We start from the raw sequence: 19818 nt of genomic DNA, 5'->3' as shown, positions 1-19818 counted from the left end.
CATATCGTACAAACACATTCTAGAGTCACCCCTGGTCCACCTTTGTGGCGATATTTCGAAACGGCGTCCACCTATAGAACTAAGGCCCACTCCCTTTTAAAATACTCACTAACACCTTTCGTTTGATGCCCATATTGTACAAACAAATTCTAGGGTCACCCCTGGTCCACCTTTATGGCGATATCTCGAAAATGCGACCACCTATACAACAACCACCACTCCCTTTTAAAACCCTCATTAATACCTTTAATTTGATACCCATATCGTACAAACACATTCTAGAGTCACCCCTGGTCCACCTTTGTGGCGATATTTCGAAACGGCGTCCACCTATAGAACTAAGGCCCACTCCCTTTTAAAACACTCACTAACATCTTTCGTTCGATACCCATATTGTACAAACAAATTCTAGGGTCACCCCTGGTCCACCTTTATGGCGATATCTCGAAAATGCGACCACCTATACAACAACCACCACTCCCTTTTAAAACCCTCATTAATACCTTTAATTTGATACCCATATCGTACAAACACATTCTAGAGTCACCCCTGGTCCACCTTTATCGCGATATCTCGAAACGGCATCCACCTATAGAACTAAGGCCCACTCCCTTTTAAAATACTCATTAACACCATTCGTTTGTTACCCATATTGTACAAACAAATTCTAGGGTCACCCCTGGTCCACCTTTATGGCGATATCTCGAAACGGCGTCCACCTATGGAACTAAGGATTACTCCCTTTTAAAATACTCATTAACACCTTTCATTTGATACCCATATCGTACAAACGCATTCTAGAGTCAACCCTGATCCACCTTTATGGCTATATCCCTAAATGGCGTCCACCTATAGAACTATGGCCCACTCCCTCATAAAATACTCTTTAATGCCTTTCATTTGATACACATGTCATACAAACACATTCCAGGGTTTCCCTCGGTTCATTTTCCTACATGGTTATTTTCCCTTATGTTGTCACCATAGCTCTCAACTGAGTATGTAATGTTTGGTTACACCCGAACTTAACCTTCCTTACTTGTTCATTTTATATTTATCTTAAAAATCGTTTAGGTATGCAGATCTGTTCACTATATATTTCTTATCTAATACATCCGATTATTCGGAGATTACGAACGGGATAAGATTATTGTTCAGCCCCATTCATGAAAGGTATGAAGTCTTCGGCACAGCCGAAGACAGTCCGGTCCTTACTTGTTTCGATTTAAATTCAAGTAGCACTAAACAAGCGAATTAAAGTATAAATTTTTGAACAGAAAAAACAAATAGAAATTCGGACTCTAATTCTATTCACGTTTTGGCTAGAACCGGAACAGGGGAGGGTGGGGGGGGGGGGGGATTGCTGTTCTATTTTGAACATTTCGAAATCCTTTTATATAAACTATAGTTTAATTAATTTTTATCACCGTTAATTGGAGCTCTACCGCCTAGGCAGTTTTGGCAATTGCATAGCAAGTTACACTTCTACAAAAGTCAAAGGAGGCCTAACGCTTTCTCTACTGGCAAACACGGCTGTCGATGGGAGAGTGAGTCTATGTCCCATGGCATAAAGATACCTAGCCAGCGAATTCTTTGTAAAGAATCATACCTTGCCCGGGATACACATGACAGATACAATAAAAAACTAATTGTGTTCAATTTCTGTTCGCTTAAAGAGGAACTTAGTTTTGAATTGCTGACTGAGTCCAAAGTATGTACCACTTGTAAGAAATAGTAATTTCAAGACTGTTAATGGTAGTTCCCTAATAGACGAATTTATATCGGTCTACAGTGAAGTGGCAGACAAGGCCTGAATTCGAGGTGTCTTCAATTTCAGCAAGACCTCTCTTTGTTGCCTTCTTATGCCAGACAAGGCAGATCTTACTGCCGGAATATTACTATTTTCTCTTCGTTTTGTGCGGGTTATATTATATAATTCTGCAACCAGGGATTGGGTTACGGCAGCTCCCACGGTATCTGGCAACGAGGGGAAATAATTTCTCCAAAACTCAAGAATGTTCGTACGTCGACTGCAGGGTCACCATTTTCATTCCTGTTGGAGATCTGCCTCGTTTTTAAAAATTTCAGTCATATGCCGGGTTTTCTGGGAGAATTACGGAGCATTATTTGTATCTATTTCCGTGAACGACAGGGCTTGGAGTTGAATTCTTTTTCTTACCACAAGGCCAACACGTCGCCTTTGCCTTTTCCTTTTCCTGGCCACAATAGAAGATGTTGCTGTTCCTGTATGGCGTTAACGCCAGCCTTTTTCTTATACCTTTCAATGGGATGTGTTTTTACGTAACGGGTCTCAAAACCAGCGCACAACCCTGTTACTTGCACCGTAGACCTAAAATTATTAAAAAAAATCATACAAACAGACAAAATTGGTTAATTCGTTGTATTTCTCTAAATAGAACAAAAACAGCAACAAAACCAAAGTTTCTTTGAAAATCGCCGTACCAAGCATAGCTTTGGCACATAGTTGCATACGAAGTATGCAATGTGTAAAAGATTAAACTATGCAAAAAGAAGGCAATTGGGAAAAACTTTACAACAACTAAGGCATGACGTAGCTGAATGCGTTTATAACCATTTCAACTATCGTAGGAGTGCGAGTTCGACTCCCACTCCCGGGAGAAAAGGCTTTGAAGAGATTTACAAGGTATAATCGAAACAGCTGTCGCCTTGTCCGTCCTGATGTCACGTTGTTTAAATTTTTCCCAAATTATTAAATAAATTATAAAATTAAAAAAAAAAAAATTGCTTCAAATAAATGCTTTCATACATTTATAAAAGCAATATGGGCAATCCCCGATTATTAAAAAAATCATACAAACAGACAAAATTGGTTAATTCGTTGTAGTTCTATAAATAGAACAAAAACGGCAACAAAACCAAAGTTTCTTTGAAAACCGCCGTACCAAGCATAGCTTTGGCACATAGTTGCATACGAAGTATGCAATGTGTAAAAGATTAAACTATGCAAAAAGAAGGCAATTGGGAAAAACTTTACAACAACTAAGGCATGACGTAGCTGAATGCGTTTATAACCATTTCAACTATCGTTTAAATAAATTATAAAATTTAAAAAAAAATTGCTTCAAATAAATGTTTTCATACATTTATAAAAGCAATATGGGCAATCCCCGATTATTAAAAAAATCATACTAAAAGTTTTTCTTTAATATTTTTTTCCATATGCCATGACTTCCATCCCACTGTACAGCAGCGCTTAAAGCAACTACATTTTTGTGGTTACCTCTGCTAAGTAAATCGCCTAGACACTGTCTTTCGCAGCATCAGCTGGCTTTTCACGGTACGCAGCAGTGTAGGTATCTGCGCCATTGTGTTGTTTTCACAGCGCATCAAGTACCTATTCACAAATGTTTCTGAAAATGCAGCTATGTACTTATATTTTCATACATATGAGGATTGGAATATATCTACATATATATGTTTTTCTTATATTAGACCTGTATACATACATACGTATGTATGTAAACAGAATACAGCAGATTTCTTTGAATAATATACACGCTGTCAAAATAAGTAACAAAACAACAAATAAAAACAACTATGCATTAATATTGTACTTATGTCAGCTGATCTGAGTATTTTTATAAATGAGCACGAGAGAAACGATAAAAACTCAAACATATTTACATTAAAACATTTGCCTTTAAGTGAGAGTTGAAAACAAGGTATATGTACATAACTGCGATAACAATTTATGTCACAGCCAGTGTTGCCAGGTTAGCCTTTTCGAGGCTAGATTTAGCCTTTTTTTTGCCTTTAGCCTCGAAATTTTGTTTTAGCTTCGTGACTTTTTTCTAGCCTTTTTTACTCGGAATGTATTTTTAAAAATTTCTAAAATAAAATAATTTCAATAGTTCCTGTGAACACCTAATACCTAATAATATGAGTTCTCTACAAAAGATTAATTCTTTTTCTGCTGAAAATTCGTTGAAAATTTCAAAGCCAGATGTATTTTCTTACTTTGAAAGAGAGAAGTATAGTTATTCTTGAAGTCAAATAGCATTAATAGAGCTGCAGTGGCGAAAACTTATAACTATACAATGGAAAAATGTACACTCCACCATGGAATTTACATAAAAATACATTAAACGAACCTCATTTTTTAGAACTTGTCCATATTTAGTTTTTTAGTATTACCTCTCAGTAACGCGGAGGTTGAGAGAGTTTTTAGTGGCATGAAAATTCTGAAAACTAAATTAAGGAACAAACTAAAAATTAAAATGCTTAATGCGCTGCTTAGTATTAGATGCTCGTTAAAACGATTATCTAAATGTTGTAATGACTTTGAAATTACCGATGATCTCATATCTATGGTAAATAGCCAAACTTTATACCCAGACTTGAGCTCTTCTGATTCTTCAGACGGAGAATATTTTATATAAATAATTAGTTTGTAATATTTTTTTTATGGATATACACATATGCAATCATTTAAAGTAATTCCATGTGCTAGTCAAAGAAAATGTGCCTGATATGTTTTGAAACAGGAAGTTATGCTTAAGTTATGTTTATAAGTTTTTATTTACAAATGTGTAAACTAAAATACAAAAAAAAATTAATGAATTAAGGAAAAAATTTCTGGCCCTTTTTTAGCTTCTTTTTTTCTAAATTTAGCCTTTTCTAACCTTTTTTTTTGCCAATCTAACTTCTTTTTTTGCATAACCTGGCAACACTGGTCACAACAAACAGCTACTAATTACATATGGTTCTGTTAGCGTCATCAAATATAATTTACGTACAACGCAACAGTTATGCGGCAGTTACCCACGAACGTACGTAGAAAAAACGTGTCAGCTGACAGGACCTATCTTATGAGTGTGCAATGTAAACGAAAACTCACCGACGTGCAACGCCCGTACGTACGTAGCCCGGAACGTAGAAATCAAAACAATTTTGATTTTTTCCGTAAGAACGTGTCAGCTGATCGCTCTCTCACTAGACAGAGTTGCCTAATAAACTTTTGTGCGCTAATTTTTGACCGTTTGCAATTTTATGCAAAAACGCCTAATTAAAGTTTGAAAAATTGTGGAAATAATTCGAAATAATTATGTAAAAGTGCTGATTATAAATATGTAATCTAGTTATACTTATTTAATATGTATTCCGGCCTTTTACAATATCAAAAATTAAATTGGAAAAAGTTGATGTTTCCATAAGCATACATGCAAAATGGTCAATGGCAACAGTGCTTATCTGTAAACAATACACACACAAATATGTTATGTACATGTACACAGACGCACACATTGATTCCTACGGGCTTGAGAGTTCGGTCAAACGTGCTTCGTACGACAAACGTCCTTACGTACGACACACGTCGGTGGGTAACTGCCGCATTACAGCTACGTACTCAAAAAACAAGAGAGCTGAGCGTAGAAAAATATAAACCGTTTCAGCAATGACGTGAGCACCGCCGTCAGCAGCAAAGCATTGTCATACGATTAGGGTTGACCGCCAGTGCGTGTGTATGAGTATATTTGACAGCTTTAGTTGCTATTGTTTGTGTTATCATTTTATTATTTGAATCGTACGACTTTTTTTTATGAAGAGAACACGTGAGTGTGAAGAGCTAAGTAATCTTGCACATAGATATTTCCCCGCAAAAAATTTTGCGATCTATCTCTAAAGCAGGCATGCTTAACCAACGAAACGATATCATTTCGTTACGATAATGACTTCGTTTCGTTTATTAACGTTAAGATCGTCAAATTAACGAAATTATTTCGTTTCGTTTTCTGCCATATCAAAACGAAATCAAATCGTTTATGTTGATTATTAATTTCAAACTATGCTGGCAAAGCTGATTGATGGCGGAGTCATTAAAGGTGAAAGCATTATCCAAGCTGATTGCAACTTTTCTCATGAATTTTGACAGTACGAACATTTCTCAGAGTATTTTTGACATTACCACCAACGAATTACACAAACAAATTACATAGAGTTTGCGTATGTATGTGCGCTCGTTGTTGCCACCTTACGGCTTCACCATGGCTATAGCATTGCCAGCACAATTCAAACATAAAGTATCACGTTTCTGTTAACGTTTTTAACGCTAACGAAAGCTTTTCGTTTCGGTTAAAAACGAGATACAATTTATCTTGATAATTTCTTTATCGATAATATTTCGAAGTGTTTCAACGGAAACGGTGGAAATTTTTTGATAAACGATTAGCTTAACGTTAAGGTGCATCCCTGCTCTAAAGATAATTATTCCGGCTACGTCTTTTCCGGGTACAATGGCGGCATACAGATCATAAGAAAACGCTCAAGAAATGTTTATACTCAGCTGAGCAGAGCTCACAGAGTAAATTAACTTTGTTCGCATAACTGTTATCCGTAACGGCATAAACTAATCGAGATAGATATAGACTTATATATATCAAAATGATCTGAGTGAAAAAAGAAATTCATTTAGCCATGTCCCTCCGTCCGTCCGTCCGTCTGTAAACACGATAACTTGAGTAAATTTTGAGGTATCTTGATGAAATTTGGTATGTAGGCTCCTGGGCTCTTGCCTCAGATCGCTATTTAAAATGAACGAAATCGAACTACAACCACGCCCACTTTTTGATATCGAAAATTTCTAAAAACCGAAAAAGTGCGATAATTCATTACCAAAGACGGATAAAGCGGTGAAACTTGGTAGGTGCGTTGACCTTATCACGCAAAATAGAAAATTAGAAAAATTTTGGATAATGGGCGTGGCACCGCCCACTTTTAAAAGAAGGTAATTTAAAAGTTTTGCAATCTGTAATTTGGCAGTCGTTGAAGATATCATGATGAAATTTGGTATGCATGTTACTCCTATTACTATATGTGTGCTAAATAAAAATTAGCGAAATCAGATGACGAACACGCGCACTTTTAAAAAGAAAATTTTTAAAGTCAAATTTTAACAAAAAATTTAATATCTTTACAGTATAAAAGTAACTGATGTCAACATTCGACTCCAGTAATGATATGGTGCAACAAAATACAAAGATAAAAGAAAATTTCAAAATGGGCGTAACTCTGCCCTTTTTCATTTAATTCGTCTATAACATTTTTAATGCCATAAGTCGAAAAAAATTTACCAATCCTTGTGAAATTTGGTAGGGACATAGACTCTATGACGATATCTGTTTTCTTTGAAAATGGGCGAAATCGGTTGAAGCCACGCCCTGTTTTTATATACAGTCGACCGTCTGTCCTTCCGCGCGGCCGTTAATACGATAACTTGCGCAAAAAACGATATATCTGAACTAAACTTAGTTCACGTACTTATCTGAAGTCACTTTATCTTGGTATAAAATATGACCGAAATCCGACTATGACCACGCCCAATTTTCCGATATCGAAAATTACGAAAAATGAAAAAAATGCCATAATTCTGTCCTACCAAAAATGAAAAAAGAGATGAAACATGGTAATTGGATTGGTTTATTGACGCAAAATATAACTTTAGAAAAAACTTTGTAAAATGGGTGTGACACCTACCACATTAAGTAGAAGAAAATGAAAAAGTTCCGCAGGACGAAATAAAAAGCCCTTGGAATCTTGGAAGGAATACTGCTCGTGGTATGACATATATAAATAAATTAGCGGTACCTGACAGAAGATGTTCTGGGTCACCCTGGTCCACCTTTTGGTCGATATCTTGAAAACGCCTTCACATATAAAACTAAGGGCTACTCCCTTTTAAAACCCTCATTAATACTTTTAATTTGATACCCATATCGTACAAACACATTGTAGAGTCAACCCTGGTCCACCCTTATTGCGATGTCTCGAAAAGGCGTCCACCTATAGAACTAAGGCTCACTACATTTTAAATAATCATTAACACCTTTCATTTTATACACATGTCATACAAACACATTCCAGGGTTACCCTAGGTTCATTTTGCTAAATGGTGATTTTCCCTTATTTTGTCTCAAAAGCTCTCAGCTGAGTATGCAATGTTCGGTTACACCCGAACTTAGCCTTCCTTACTAGTTTTTTTTTATACCCTTGTAAGCGAAGCTTGACGTCTTTTTTATTTGAAAACGAAATACGAATTTTCCTTTTAAATTACTAATTTTCTTAACAAAATTTCGTCAGAGATGCGTTCTACATGCATCAATTGAAACGTTAAAGAGTTGCTTGGACATTTCTCTAACGGTCCAAGAAATGCTCAAGAACTCTTTGTAAGCTTAAATCTATGGTTGCAACACGCATCTCGAAAGAAATCTTGTAAAAAAACTGTATAGTAAAGAAGGAAAAACATATTTTCAAATGAAAAATTTTCAAGTGTGGCTTACAAGGAAAAACAAACAAAAAAATTCCTGAGCGTTTTCTTATCTGAATACAGCACTATAATTGGGCATTGTTTCTCCCCGGACAAATGTATTTTGGGCGCAATTAGGGCCTTTTTATACTCAGCTCAGCAGAGCTCACAGAGTATATTAACTTTGTTCGCATATCGGTAATCCGTAACGGGATAAACTAGTCGAGATAGATTGAGACTTCTATATATAAAAATGATCTGGGTGAAAAAAGAAATTCATTTAGCCATGTCCGTCCTTCTGTCCGTCTGTAAACACGATAACTTGAGTAAATTTTGAGGTATCTTGATGAAATCTGGTATATAGGTTCCTGGGAGCTCATCTCAGATCGCTATTTAAAATGAACGAAATCGGACTACAACCACGTCACATTGTTGATATTCTCTTTTGCTTGCATGGCAGGGCTGTCACATCTCTCCCTTCTTTTTCAGTTTCAGCTTCAACCCGGCAGATGGATTACCTAGGCCGACATTCTTCATTGTTCGTTGACGATGGGTCGGCCTGCTCCACTTGAGATTGGTCCAGGATTGTTGAGTTGCGAATGCCGGTGTCAGCCGTTGGTAGTTAAGCTGATAACACCTTCTTGAAGTGTCTTACGTTCCGTTTTATCTTTCTTTCCTCACCCAGTAGCTCCACTTCATTGTCTTTTTCTTCAACAACTTCATATTCAGTTAAGTCATAATTTTGGTCTAACTTCGTAATTTTCTTGTATTATTATATTTATATTTATGGTCACTTACACTATTTTTTAATGGCTGAAAACAACGACACGCATGCAGCATAATAAACAATACGCGCTCCAAGAGAGACGATAAAAATCTTTTCTATCAACACAACAGCAATATACACTCTCACAAAAGACAAAAAATCAAAACATACATACATACTCAAGTGTGATGATAAAGGCGTTCGTATGACCACCTCACGCTACTAACTCTATTATACATGTATTTATATGCGCAAATAAATTGAGCGTGCTCTGACGCTAAAATCGTCGTCGTCGCACTATGGCGCCTCTGCCCGAAAAGCCTGGCAAAAATCAAAAATTTTATGAAAACGTTTGATTAACCCGATACATGTATTTTCCAGGGCGACTGAAAAGGATCAAAAACAGCATTCCCACACCCCCAAATGTGCTACCTAGCTGCTGCTATCTGAGCTGCTACTTCAAAAGTATCCTGAGAAAAAGCTCACACCAATGGTATATAAAATTTTAGCCCATGGAAAAGATTTAATAGAATACCAGTGTTTACCATTAGGAGAATTGTCTTAAGAATTTAAAAACAAGGACTACAAAAGATATAGAAGTACTAACCCTTGCAAAATCTCACGAGTTAGACAAAACGAGGACCTTTCCAACATGTTGGCCATCTCTTCTGATCCAGTCATATCATCCATGAGGCATGTAAGATCACAAAAGGAAATGGTTTCCTTGTTAGATATGTATTCAAGTGACGAAGACTACGTTAAGATTAAATAAATGATCCACCTTTTTCTATCACCGCAAAAAAATTATTTAGTACTTAGTTTTGTTATTTTATTGAAAAAAAAAAGAAATCAATAAATACAATTTTATTATTTATTATAAATAATATAGTTATTTCATTTAGTAATTATAACATATAATTTTCGTTTTTACACCTTTTTAAAATTTATCAAATTTTAAGATTAGTTTTGAAGCACGCTTTATGGTATATTTATGTTAAAGCTTAGGCTTTGGTTATCAGATGAGTAGTAAATTTTTACAGAAATCAATAAAATTGGTAAAATGGGTTTTTAAAATACAACTGTTTATCATAAGTGGGCAGTTCTAAAAAATTTATTAGTTTTTCATCTTTGGCACAAATACAATAATATTGAAAAACTTTTAATAAATTTTCTTAGTTAAGTATTAATAAAATAATTGGTTTTTGAATTTTTCAAATTCAAATTTATACAATGAATTTTCAAGCAATGTATATATACTTATCCCCTAGCGTACACATTTCACTTTTATAAGAGTATAACATCTTAAAAGAAGTAATTCGTCCATCAAATTTGGTGGATATTGATAACCTTGCTACTAAGACAAAACTTTTAATCATAAGTGGGTAGAGCCACACTCCTTCATACAAATCATAAGTTGATCTGATTTCATGTTCAAATATATCCTCTTAAAAAAAAATTTGAAAGTTTTTCCTTCAGTTTTTAACAAAAATTTGAAAGTTTTTCCTTCAGTTTTTAACAAAAAATTTTTTTTTGTATTTCTCTACAATTTTTCAATTTGGACGAATTATTGTGAAGCACCCTGTTCTTTGGCATCCTGTATTTTAAATTGTGCAAAGTCTAAGTAATTAGCTTTCAGGTGCAATATAAATCTTTAAAATACCTTCATTAGTTCAAAAGTTATGATTTTTGCAAAGAAAAAACTCAAAGGGCGCCATAGTGCGTCGCTAACGGCACCCAGTTATTGCTTTTGTGTGCGGCGGAAACAACGCAAAAGCAGCGAAATAAACGATTTAAATTGAGACGTTGCCTGCTCTTCGGCTAACAAAACGTTTTACACTTTGTGGCGAAAAAGACATAGTACAATACTTAAATAAATACTCAGCGAGGAAGGACCTCTAAAAGAAAACAAGGAGAAATGTTTTTTATGGAGAACAAATAAAAAAAGATAAAAGTGAAATTTAATTTATCAAAAGGACAAAACTAAAAAACTCAAATACAAAAACAATGTGTGGTGAAGCATAAAAAGTGAATGCATAGCATAAAATTATTTAATAAAGCAAATTAAAACTAAACCGAATTTATTAACAAAGAATTTGCATTTTTTATTAAAGTGCCAAATGTTTAATAAACACACACAAACATATAAAAATGTCTAAACACAAAATATGCTCAAAAAATAATAAAAAATTTACTTAAAAATTCCTGCGCAATATTCTAAAATTGCCTCATTCTTCAACAAGGCGAAATAAGAGAATTTCCGCTTCCGCTTTACTGTTTGCTGAATTTTCTTAGTTTCTTGCTGAAAAATCTACGCTTAGCAAAAAATTAACGTTTAGTATACAATTTTGAAGAAGAAAACGAAAATTCATAAAATGTCTGTGCCAATACTTTTAACCATACCGAATCCTGCCATCAATTTGGGTGCAGAGCTCACGGAAACGCTGCAACTGGATGAGCATATCACTAGTGTAAGTATTGTACAAGCGTATATCAAAATTCATTTATTAACAAGAATTTAAGTACGAAATTGGAAAAAAAAATTGGAGAATTGGAGAAAAAAATTTGAATTTTTTTTTTTTGGAAAATTTCAAAAAATTAAAAAAAAAACAATACTTACAACGCATTGCTGCTGCTCGTTCGCTCTTGTCCTTAAACATTTTTTTTTTTTAAATTGCTTCATATATACAGTCATACATATGAAGTATAGACAATATTACTTGACAGCTGCACTTCAATTAATTTGAAACGATTTCTTTTAATTAAAAAAAATAATAATAAAACTAAAAATTAAATTTTTTTAATTTACATATATTTCTTTTAAAAACGGTCTAAATTGAATATTTTTAATGTATTGTTTCTCTGCATAAGGCTTTTTCCAAAATTGAAAACAGTTTTGTTTTTTGTGTTTGAAAAAAAAATAAAATGTTTAGACACGACATAGTTAACCTTTAATCTAAATTTTGCAATACATATAAAAAAGAAAATCAGTATATTCTCTTGTTACATTTTTTAAACGAAGTTTTTCTGCATTATCTTTATTTAAAATTAAAAAAAAAAAAATAAAACAATGTGGAAAAACCAGTGGAGGCTCGGATTTTAGTAAAATATTTAAAACTGTGTTCCTTATTAAAATTATTAGATTTTTTATATTACATTTAAAAAAAAAACAGTTTTTAAAATATTTTTGTTTTAAAAAAAAAATTATGTGCGAAATTAAAAAAAATTAATTAGGCTTAAACATAGCTTTGATACAATTAATTCTTATACATTTTTTTATTTTGAAATTTGTTTTTTAACTGTCTTCAAGAGAACAGTTAGTTTTTATTTTCACTTGTTTTCATGCATTGCTTTTATTTTAAAAATGTAAAACCAAATTCGTAAATTTAGAAAAAAAATTGTGTATGAAAAAAGTTGAAATTAGATACGTAATTTCTAAAAAAATCTTAAATTAGTTTTGAAAATATAAAAGAAAATAAAACAAATTAACCAGTAACAATGAGAGTGAAAAAAAGTTAAAATTGGACAATTCTTAAAAAAAAAATAGATTTAATTTCTAAATTATAAAAAAAAAATTATAAATTAAACAATGATGTTTTTCATCATACTTCAGTGCTTCACACATTTTCTTGGGAAACTCACTTATGAAAAAAAAATTAAATTTTTGCGTTGCATTGAACAAATATTTTATAAAAATATTTTCTAAATTTCGGAAAATTTGTATATAGAAAATTAATCACAAAAATTAAAAATAAGAATAGAATTAAAAATAAAAATCGAAAATTTTCTTACAAAAGTTTTGCCCGTTAAAAACATGTCTTTGAATTCAAAATAATTTTGGGTAAAAAAAAAAATATATATATATTATAATGTAAAAAGGTACAGCCGGGTTAAAAATGTGTGATCTCAAAATTTGTATTGTTTTACGACGAAGTCATGTGAAAAATATTTCGAAAAATTTCTGAATAAATTAGTCATATTTATTTAAAGAAAATTTTATGCAATTTATTAAAAAAAAATTTATAGCAATAAAAATTATTTTATAATTAATTTATAATTTTGTTGCGAAATAATTAATTCTTTTTTGTTTTGGAAGTTCCCAAATCAAAAAATTGTTTGCTGAATTTCTTCTTATTAGTCTACAAATTTTTTGAGTCATTCTTCCTAGAAAACTTTGCAACAAATTATGTTTTTTTTTTTGAAAAAAAGGAAATTTTGTAACAATAATTAGATAATACAAAATTTTTTTAAAATTTTTATACCAACCAATCTTTTTTAGAACATAAGAATAAAAACCGATCTTTAATATTATATACTTTCTTGTAATGTGTTAAACATAAAATAAATTTTAATTAAACGCTTAATCGCTAAGAAGCAAATTAATTAAAAATGTTAAATTACACTGTGGAACAAATTCAGGTTACCAAAGTTCCGTCGATTCTGAGAATAACGGGGGAAAATAGAGGCTAAATTAGAAGAGCCGTATCGCGGAGTTTGTTTAAGTTAGTTCGAATTTTTTTGAATCGACCTTCGAACTTTGTAGTCAAATGCCGATTTTCAGCATATTGTTTGTATGGTTTTTTGGCTATAACTCGTCGACTAATTGATATTTTTTCAATCTGTTAAAGACAAATTATTGCTAGAGATCTGTGCAACAATTAAAATTAAAAAAAAAAAAAATTTATTTAGAACATTTTTGTAGGGCTTATGAAGCAAAATGTTGGAAATTTTTTTTCATGCTTTTTGAACATATTTTCCACAAAACTCAGTCTTTTTTTCCTCTGTTTGATCTATATTATGCTTCTTAGTTTCTTCAATAAATTTCATTTGAAAAGAAAACAATAATAATACAAAACTTGCGTTTTCCAGCTTAATATTAATTTACTTCTCATTTCTTATGTACCAAATTTTTCAGTGTTGGTTTTGAAGAAACATTGAAAAAGAAATTATAAAAATACGGAAAAAATATAATTTTGAAATGTTAGTTATGAAAAGTTTAAAGTAAAAAAATTAAATAAATTAAATTAATGACTTGGCCAGTCGCAGTTTAGCAGGTGGCTGTGGAGCAACATCACTGCTCTCTCTTGGCATCTTGGTCATCGTCATCATGCATGGATATAGCAGCGTCGGTTGTAGTACTGATATCTGTTTGAAGATCAATACTTCGGTATGTTGGTACTGGAACGAATTCTGTGTGCGGCAATGGTAATTGGACACTGGGCACTACTACATAAGTTTTATTCTTTGCTTTCCTTCTATTCAAAGTTTCATGGTAATGGATACATCCATAGCAATTTCCTTGTTGATGCAGGCTGTTGTCTAACCACATCATTGGTATACCAAAAGGCATAGTCTTCTTCTTTTCACTTTTCCATTGCAGAAGACGTGAATAGCAATTAAAGTAAACCTTTTTAAGGGCATAGTTTACGTCAGTGATAAACTCTTGCGAGAAATATTGTTTATAGGCTTCTAAAAACCAACACTCGTATTGCCACATTTTTCATCGCTTGCTATGAAACGTCCACAAACATTACAAAAAAGACATCGGCTTCGGCTGAGTATCGAGTCTTAAATGAATCTTTATTTTTGATATTAGTCCGCATGTACGAAATAAATAAAAATCGCTACCTGTGCGGTGGTTGGAAACAAAAAAGAAGACGAGGAAGAAATTTATTGTATTTGACTGCAAAGTTAAAAGGTCGATTAAAAAAAATTCGAACTAACATAAACAAACGCCGCGATACGCGTCTTCTAATTTAGCCTCTATTTCCACCCCTCACTCTCAGAATCGACCCAAATTTTGCTAACCTGAATTTGTTCCACAGTGTTATTTTGTGCAAGAAAATCGTACACAAATAAACGCAGTAAAATTGTCGCAACAGCTGTTTATTCAGACTTCAATTACTTTGTTTTGAATAAATAAATTCACCTATCATAGCAAACCTCCTCACAGTAAGTTGATACTCCTCTCTCATGCGCACTCCTAAACCCGCACCGTTTCCAACACTAGGCATTGAAAAAGTTAACGCCCGAGCGTTGTATAGGTGACGTTGTTGAAGTCACTGGTTTTATTTTCAACGCATATTTACTAATTATCACGTTTTGTATTTTGGTTTCCATTCGCCCTCTTTCAATATTTAAACAAATAATTATCTCTCTGGTTCGCGCGTATTTGTTTGCTTAGCAACATTTTCGCCGCGCTGGTAAATTATTGCTTTGCAAACGCCCTTATTTGTTGTTTTTTGGCATTAGTATATATGTATACATTTTTTTTTGCTTTTTGTTTCTCACTTTGCTAGTCGTTCATTGTATATTTTTGTGGCAACTGTACACTGCGAGATATTTTTGTTGGTAATGGTTCAAAGTACAGTTGATGCCGTACAAATTTTATCATACCATTCATTGTATGTAGGGATGCAAATTTTGAGGAGGAACATCGATACATCGATGTTTCGATGTATCGACAAAATAAACATCAATGATAAAAAGCATCGGAAGAAAAACATCGATGTTTTCCGATGTTTTTTTTCAGTAGAATTCAATTTAGGAATAACTACGTGGCTCTAGTGGGTGGGTGATAATTATAGTCGCCTAGTCTATGACATTAGCTCACGCACCCCGAAATCGAGGAATTTTTAAGAAAATTCGACCAGAAATGTATTTTAAAGGCCCCTTTACAATGTGCAGAGGTTTTATTATATATGTATGCAGTTACCGGCCAAAGGCAAAATAGACACTTTGCGGAGTTGGCACTTAATTTTTTAAAATAGCGCCACACCTTACTTTTGTTCGGCATATTGATTTCGGCAAGAAGCTGGTGGAAAATAGAAATTATTAAAAATGTGCAATTTTGTTTTAATTTAATATTAATAATTATAAATGATAGCAGTGCAAGCAACTTCCTTTTAGAAGTAATCAAAAAGCAGCCCATTATTAAATAAAAGCAATGTTGGTCAAAGTAGCTGAAAATAAAAGCTATTACGCTGTTACCAAAGGTAATCAAAGGCGATTTAAAAATTAATTATTATCCACATAATAAAATTATTCCAAAAAGCCCGGGATACTACTTCACGATCTACATATTTACCTCACGCCTTTGCACTGGCCATACTGCAATTTCGATTAAGATATTCACCTATTTATTTAGTATAAAATATTCATTAGAAGTCACATCATAATTTGAAACAATTTGTTATTAATAACCTACCATTTTTACATCAGGTTGCAGCAACTTAACAAAAAAAAAAAAAAATAATAATAATGGAGTCAATAAATGCAACTTTAGAGATGTGGATGTTCGAAACATCGTCAAAGTTGACATCGATGTATCGGAAATTTTTCGATATTTAGTAATTTTGAAACATCGATGTTAAACATCGGATTTTCATCCGATACTATCGATGTTTTAAAAACATCGATGTATCGTTTGCATCCCTAATTGTATGGATTGAGTTGAGTTCAAATGTGTTGGTGAACTGTCTGATTGAATGGCTGACTTTTTTATTAGCGTCGCGCGTTGATTGTCTGTACTGCTTGTTTCACACTGTTGATTTTGTGTTTGTATTTCATCTTCACTTGTGGGGATGTAGTATTAATAATTTAATTTCTTATATTTATTTTTTTCAATATATTGCTTAGCTCAGAGCCCCCAGTGCTCGCCCCCACATTAAATAAATAAAAGGTGTACTGATGCTATGCATCCTCCCATGACTTAAACACACCAATAACACTAAAACTACCCAACTTAATAAACTGAATCCCTTAAAATAAACACAAATAAATAAATAAAGGTGTACTGATGCTATGCATCCTCCCATGACTTAAATACACCAATAACACTAAAACTACCCAACTCAATAAATGGAATACATTAAATCAAAAACCCCATAAACTCAATACAGTCCATTAATAACAATAATTTATAAATTAAAAAAAAAAAAAGGAATGCTTGGTGGGAGTTGAACCCGCAACCCCGGGCGCTTGGTCGGGTACGTCAGCCACTGTGCCACGACTCATACGCTTACAAGCACATAAAATTGCTCATTTATAACTCTTATTAAACTGCTCGCCCTCAATTGCCCAAAGCTTAGACATGGTCCTTCGAGCCGTCTCACTGGCTCGTATGGAAGTTTCATTAGATAACTAAGCCGTCTAAGGGGGGAGTATGTTTAAGCGACTTAAACTATGAACATTTTTCGTTCGTTTGTTTCAGTAGCCATTGAGTGTGCTTGTAATTCTCAACTGGTTAGTGAAATATTCTAAAGACATAGTTTGAGTTTTTTAATTAAAAGCGAGGTTCTTCGGATGGTGTGCTAATACATCAGAGCCCAGTGCTCGCCTCCATATCACACTTTGAAGGGGTTCTTCAAATAGAAGATGAGGTGGCTCATTAGAGCGAAACCTCAGAGTGCCCAACGCTCGCCCCAAATTAAATAAATAGAGGTTTTTCTTGTAGAAAATGGGGTGCCAATACCTCAGAGCCGTCCCGTGCTCGCCTCCATATCACATTTTAAAGGGTTCTTCAAATAGAGGATGAGTTGGCTCAGTAGAGCGAAGCCTCAGAGCCCCCAGTGCTCGCCCCCACATTAAATAAATAAAAGGTGTACTGATGCTATGCATCCTCCCATGACTTAAACACACCAATAACACTAAAACTACCCAACTTAATAAACTGAATCCCTTAATACACCAATAACACTAAAACTACCCAACTCAATAAATGGAATACATTAAATCAAAAACCCCATAAACTCAATACAGTCCATTAATAACAATAATTTATAAATTAAAAAAAAAAAGGAATGCTTGGTGGGAGTTGAACCCGCAACCCCGGGCGTTTGGTCGGGTACGTCAGCCACTGTGCCACGACGCTTACAAGCACATAAAATTACTCATTTATAACTCTTATTAAACTGCTCGCCCTCAATTGCCCAAAGCTTAGACACATATTGACCCAAAGATGAGCCGCAGGAGACCAGAAATGTGCTTTTCTAATACGGACATTAAACGAACGATATAAGCGACGTCTGAATAACTTTTCGCATTGTAGATTGCACTTTTCCTTTCCACACATATCTAGTTATATTGATCTAAATACCGTGCCTCTTGACGGTTGCCCCGTAGCAAGCTCGTTGTCCTTACAGTGAATTTTTTTTATTTTCTTCATAAGGCTACGCTGTAGTATTGACGTTCTGTAATTTCGTTCCCTCGGATTTGGCAGGGCCTGGGGATCCAGCAAAGAGCAATTATTATCGAATATCTTTAAGGTAGCCTGGCTGTCAATTAAAGATCATTTTTGGTGCCGCCCTGTCATGAAGCAATCTAGCTGGTAGTTTTAATGCATAGACCTCGGCTGGGTAGATATTGAAAGATTCAGGAATTCGGTAAAATTATTTGACCTCACACGCAAAGCTGCGTTGACGAATCTTCTCCACAGTATGTTATGAATTCTTTCAGCTTTATGTTGCATATCATGCAAGTGCCATGCAGATGACCTCCGTAAAAAAATATACTAAGTTTAAACTTTTTAGGATAAACTGCATTCTATCCACATACAGTAGGTAAATGGTTTTATATAAGGTTCAAGGTATAAAAACCATTGCTAGTATGTCTCAAAAGCCTAAATCTAGATTATGCAACTACAAAATTTTATGCGACCAGCCAATTAATATCTAAGTGGCAGGAAAAAACAAAAGCGCAAGTGCTCTTAATAATTTTTTATTTTTTTTAAATTTAATCAGCAATGCAAATTACGTTATTCAATTACTTGGCGACGAATTGTCTGCAGACTAAAGAGAAACAAAGGAAACAAGTTACAGCTTGTTTACATAAGAACGAATAACATTAGTACCCAGCAGTATAATCATCTATCTAGCTGAAAACTTTTTGACAACTAGTACGACGACTAATCAGTAAGATCTATATGTATAATATCAATGCAGCGACTAAACTGAATGTCGAGAAACTCGTGAAACACGTCTATTTCAAGATTCGAGAATCTCACAAGAGTCGATAGTCGTGATAAATTTCTTCTCGAACAAATTCGACAAATCAAAAAACAAAATCAAAAAAAGCTTTAGTCAAAATAAGAAAAAAAAATACTCCAGATTCAAGGTTTTTATTTTAAAGTGAATAGTACTATTCGTCGGACGGGGAGCTGGTCCTGTCTTCGAGCACTGATACACTCAGAGGAAAACGCCGTTCTAAAATCCAGCACCACCGGACTCAATTCATGCTTTTCATGTTCTTACTTTTTTGTTCTTGAAAAACGAACGACCTGTTCTCAAAACAACAACCTTGTTCTTGAACTGACAACCATTTTCTTGAAAAGAGAACGGCTGGTCTTAAAATATAAACAAATGTTCTATTAATGAGAACAATGTTCTTAAATTAAGAACAATGTTCTTAAATTAAGCTCAAGAAAAAAGAAACGGTATAATTCGTGTGCACTAAAATGTTAAATACAACATTTGGCACAAGTTACCAAGGAGTTGTAGTGGCCCAGCGGCTATGATGTTGCGGTTGTGATCGTGTGACGTGAGTTCGATCGCCGTCAAACTCTGAAGTTTTTTAAAACATTTTTTTTTTCTAAATTTTTAACTCTTATTTTTCGTTCAGCTCCATTCACATATGCACAGGTAATTCCCAAACTTGTTATGAAATGTTTTAAATATATATTCAGATTGCATTATCAAATAAGAAAAAATTCCCGATAGGAGAAATATATGAAAAAAATGCATATTATGCGTTTTTTCAAACCTTTTTGGAATTT

The 19818-nt window shown here is 33.6% G+C and overlaps 1 protein-coding gene across 2 annotated transcripts in view; it reads left to right on the top strand.

Moving 5' to 3' along the window:
• The window catches only part of LOC137254654 (glycerophosphocholine phosphodiesterase GPCPD1), a 60607-nt gene that overhangs the window by 24248 nt on the left and 16541 nt on the right, over positions 1-19818 (top strand). Inside the window, exon 1 of one of the 2 annotated variants that reach the window (XM_067792500.1) lies at positions 10864-11518. The exons of the other annotated variant lie outside the window; for it this stretch is intronic. Within the exon in view, the coding sequence (XP_067648601.1) occupies positions 11423-11518 (96 nt within the window). The 5' untranslated portion in view covers positions 10864-11422. Of the gene's footprint in view, positions 1-10863; positions 11519-19818 lie in introns of those variants that run through there. 2 annotated transcript variants of the gene reach the window in all.

Source organism: Eurosta solidaginis, chromosome 5 (genome assembly GCF_040869045.1).
Source record: "Eurosta solidaginis isolate ZX-2024a chromosome 5, ASM4086904v1, whole genome shotgun sequence".
Classification (NCBI taxonomy): Eukaryota; Metazoa; Arthropoda; class Insecta; order Diptera; family Tephritidae; genus Eurosta; species Eurosta solidaginis.
The sequence above is the reverse complement of the archived record's forward strand: the minus strand, read 5'-3'. Positions and strand labels throughout refer to the sequence as shown.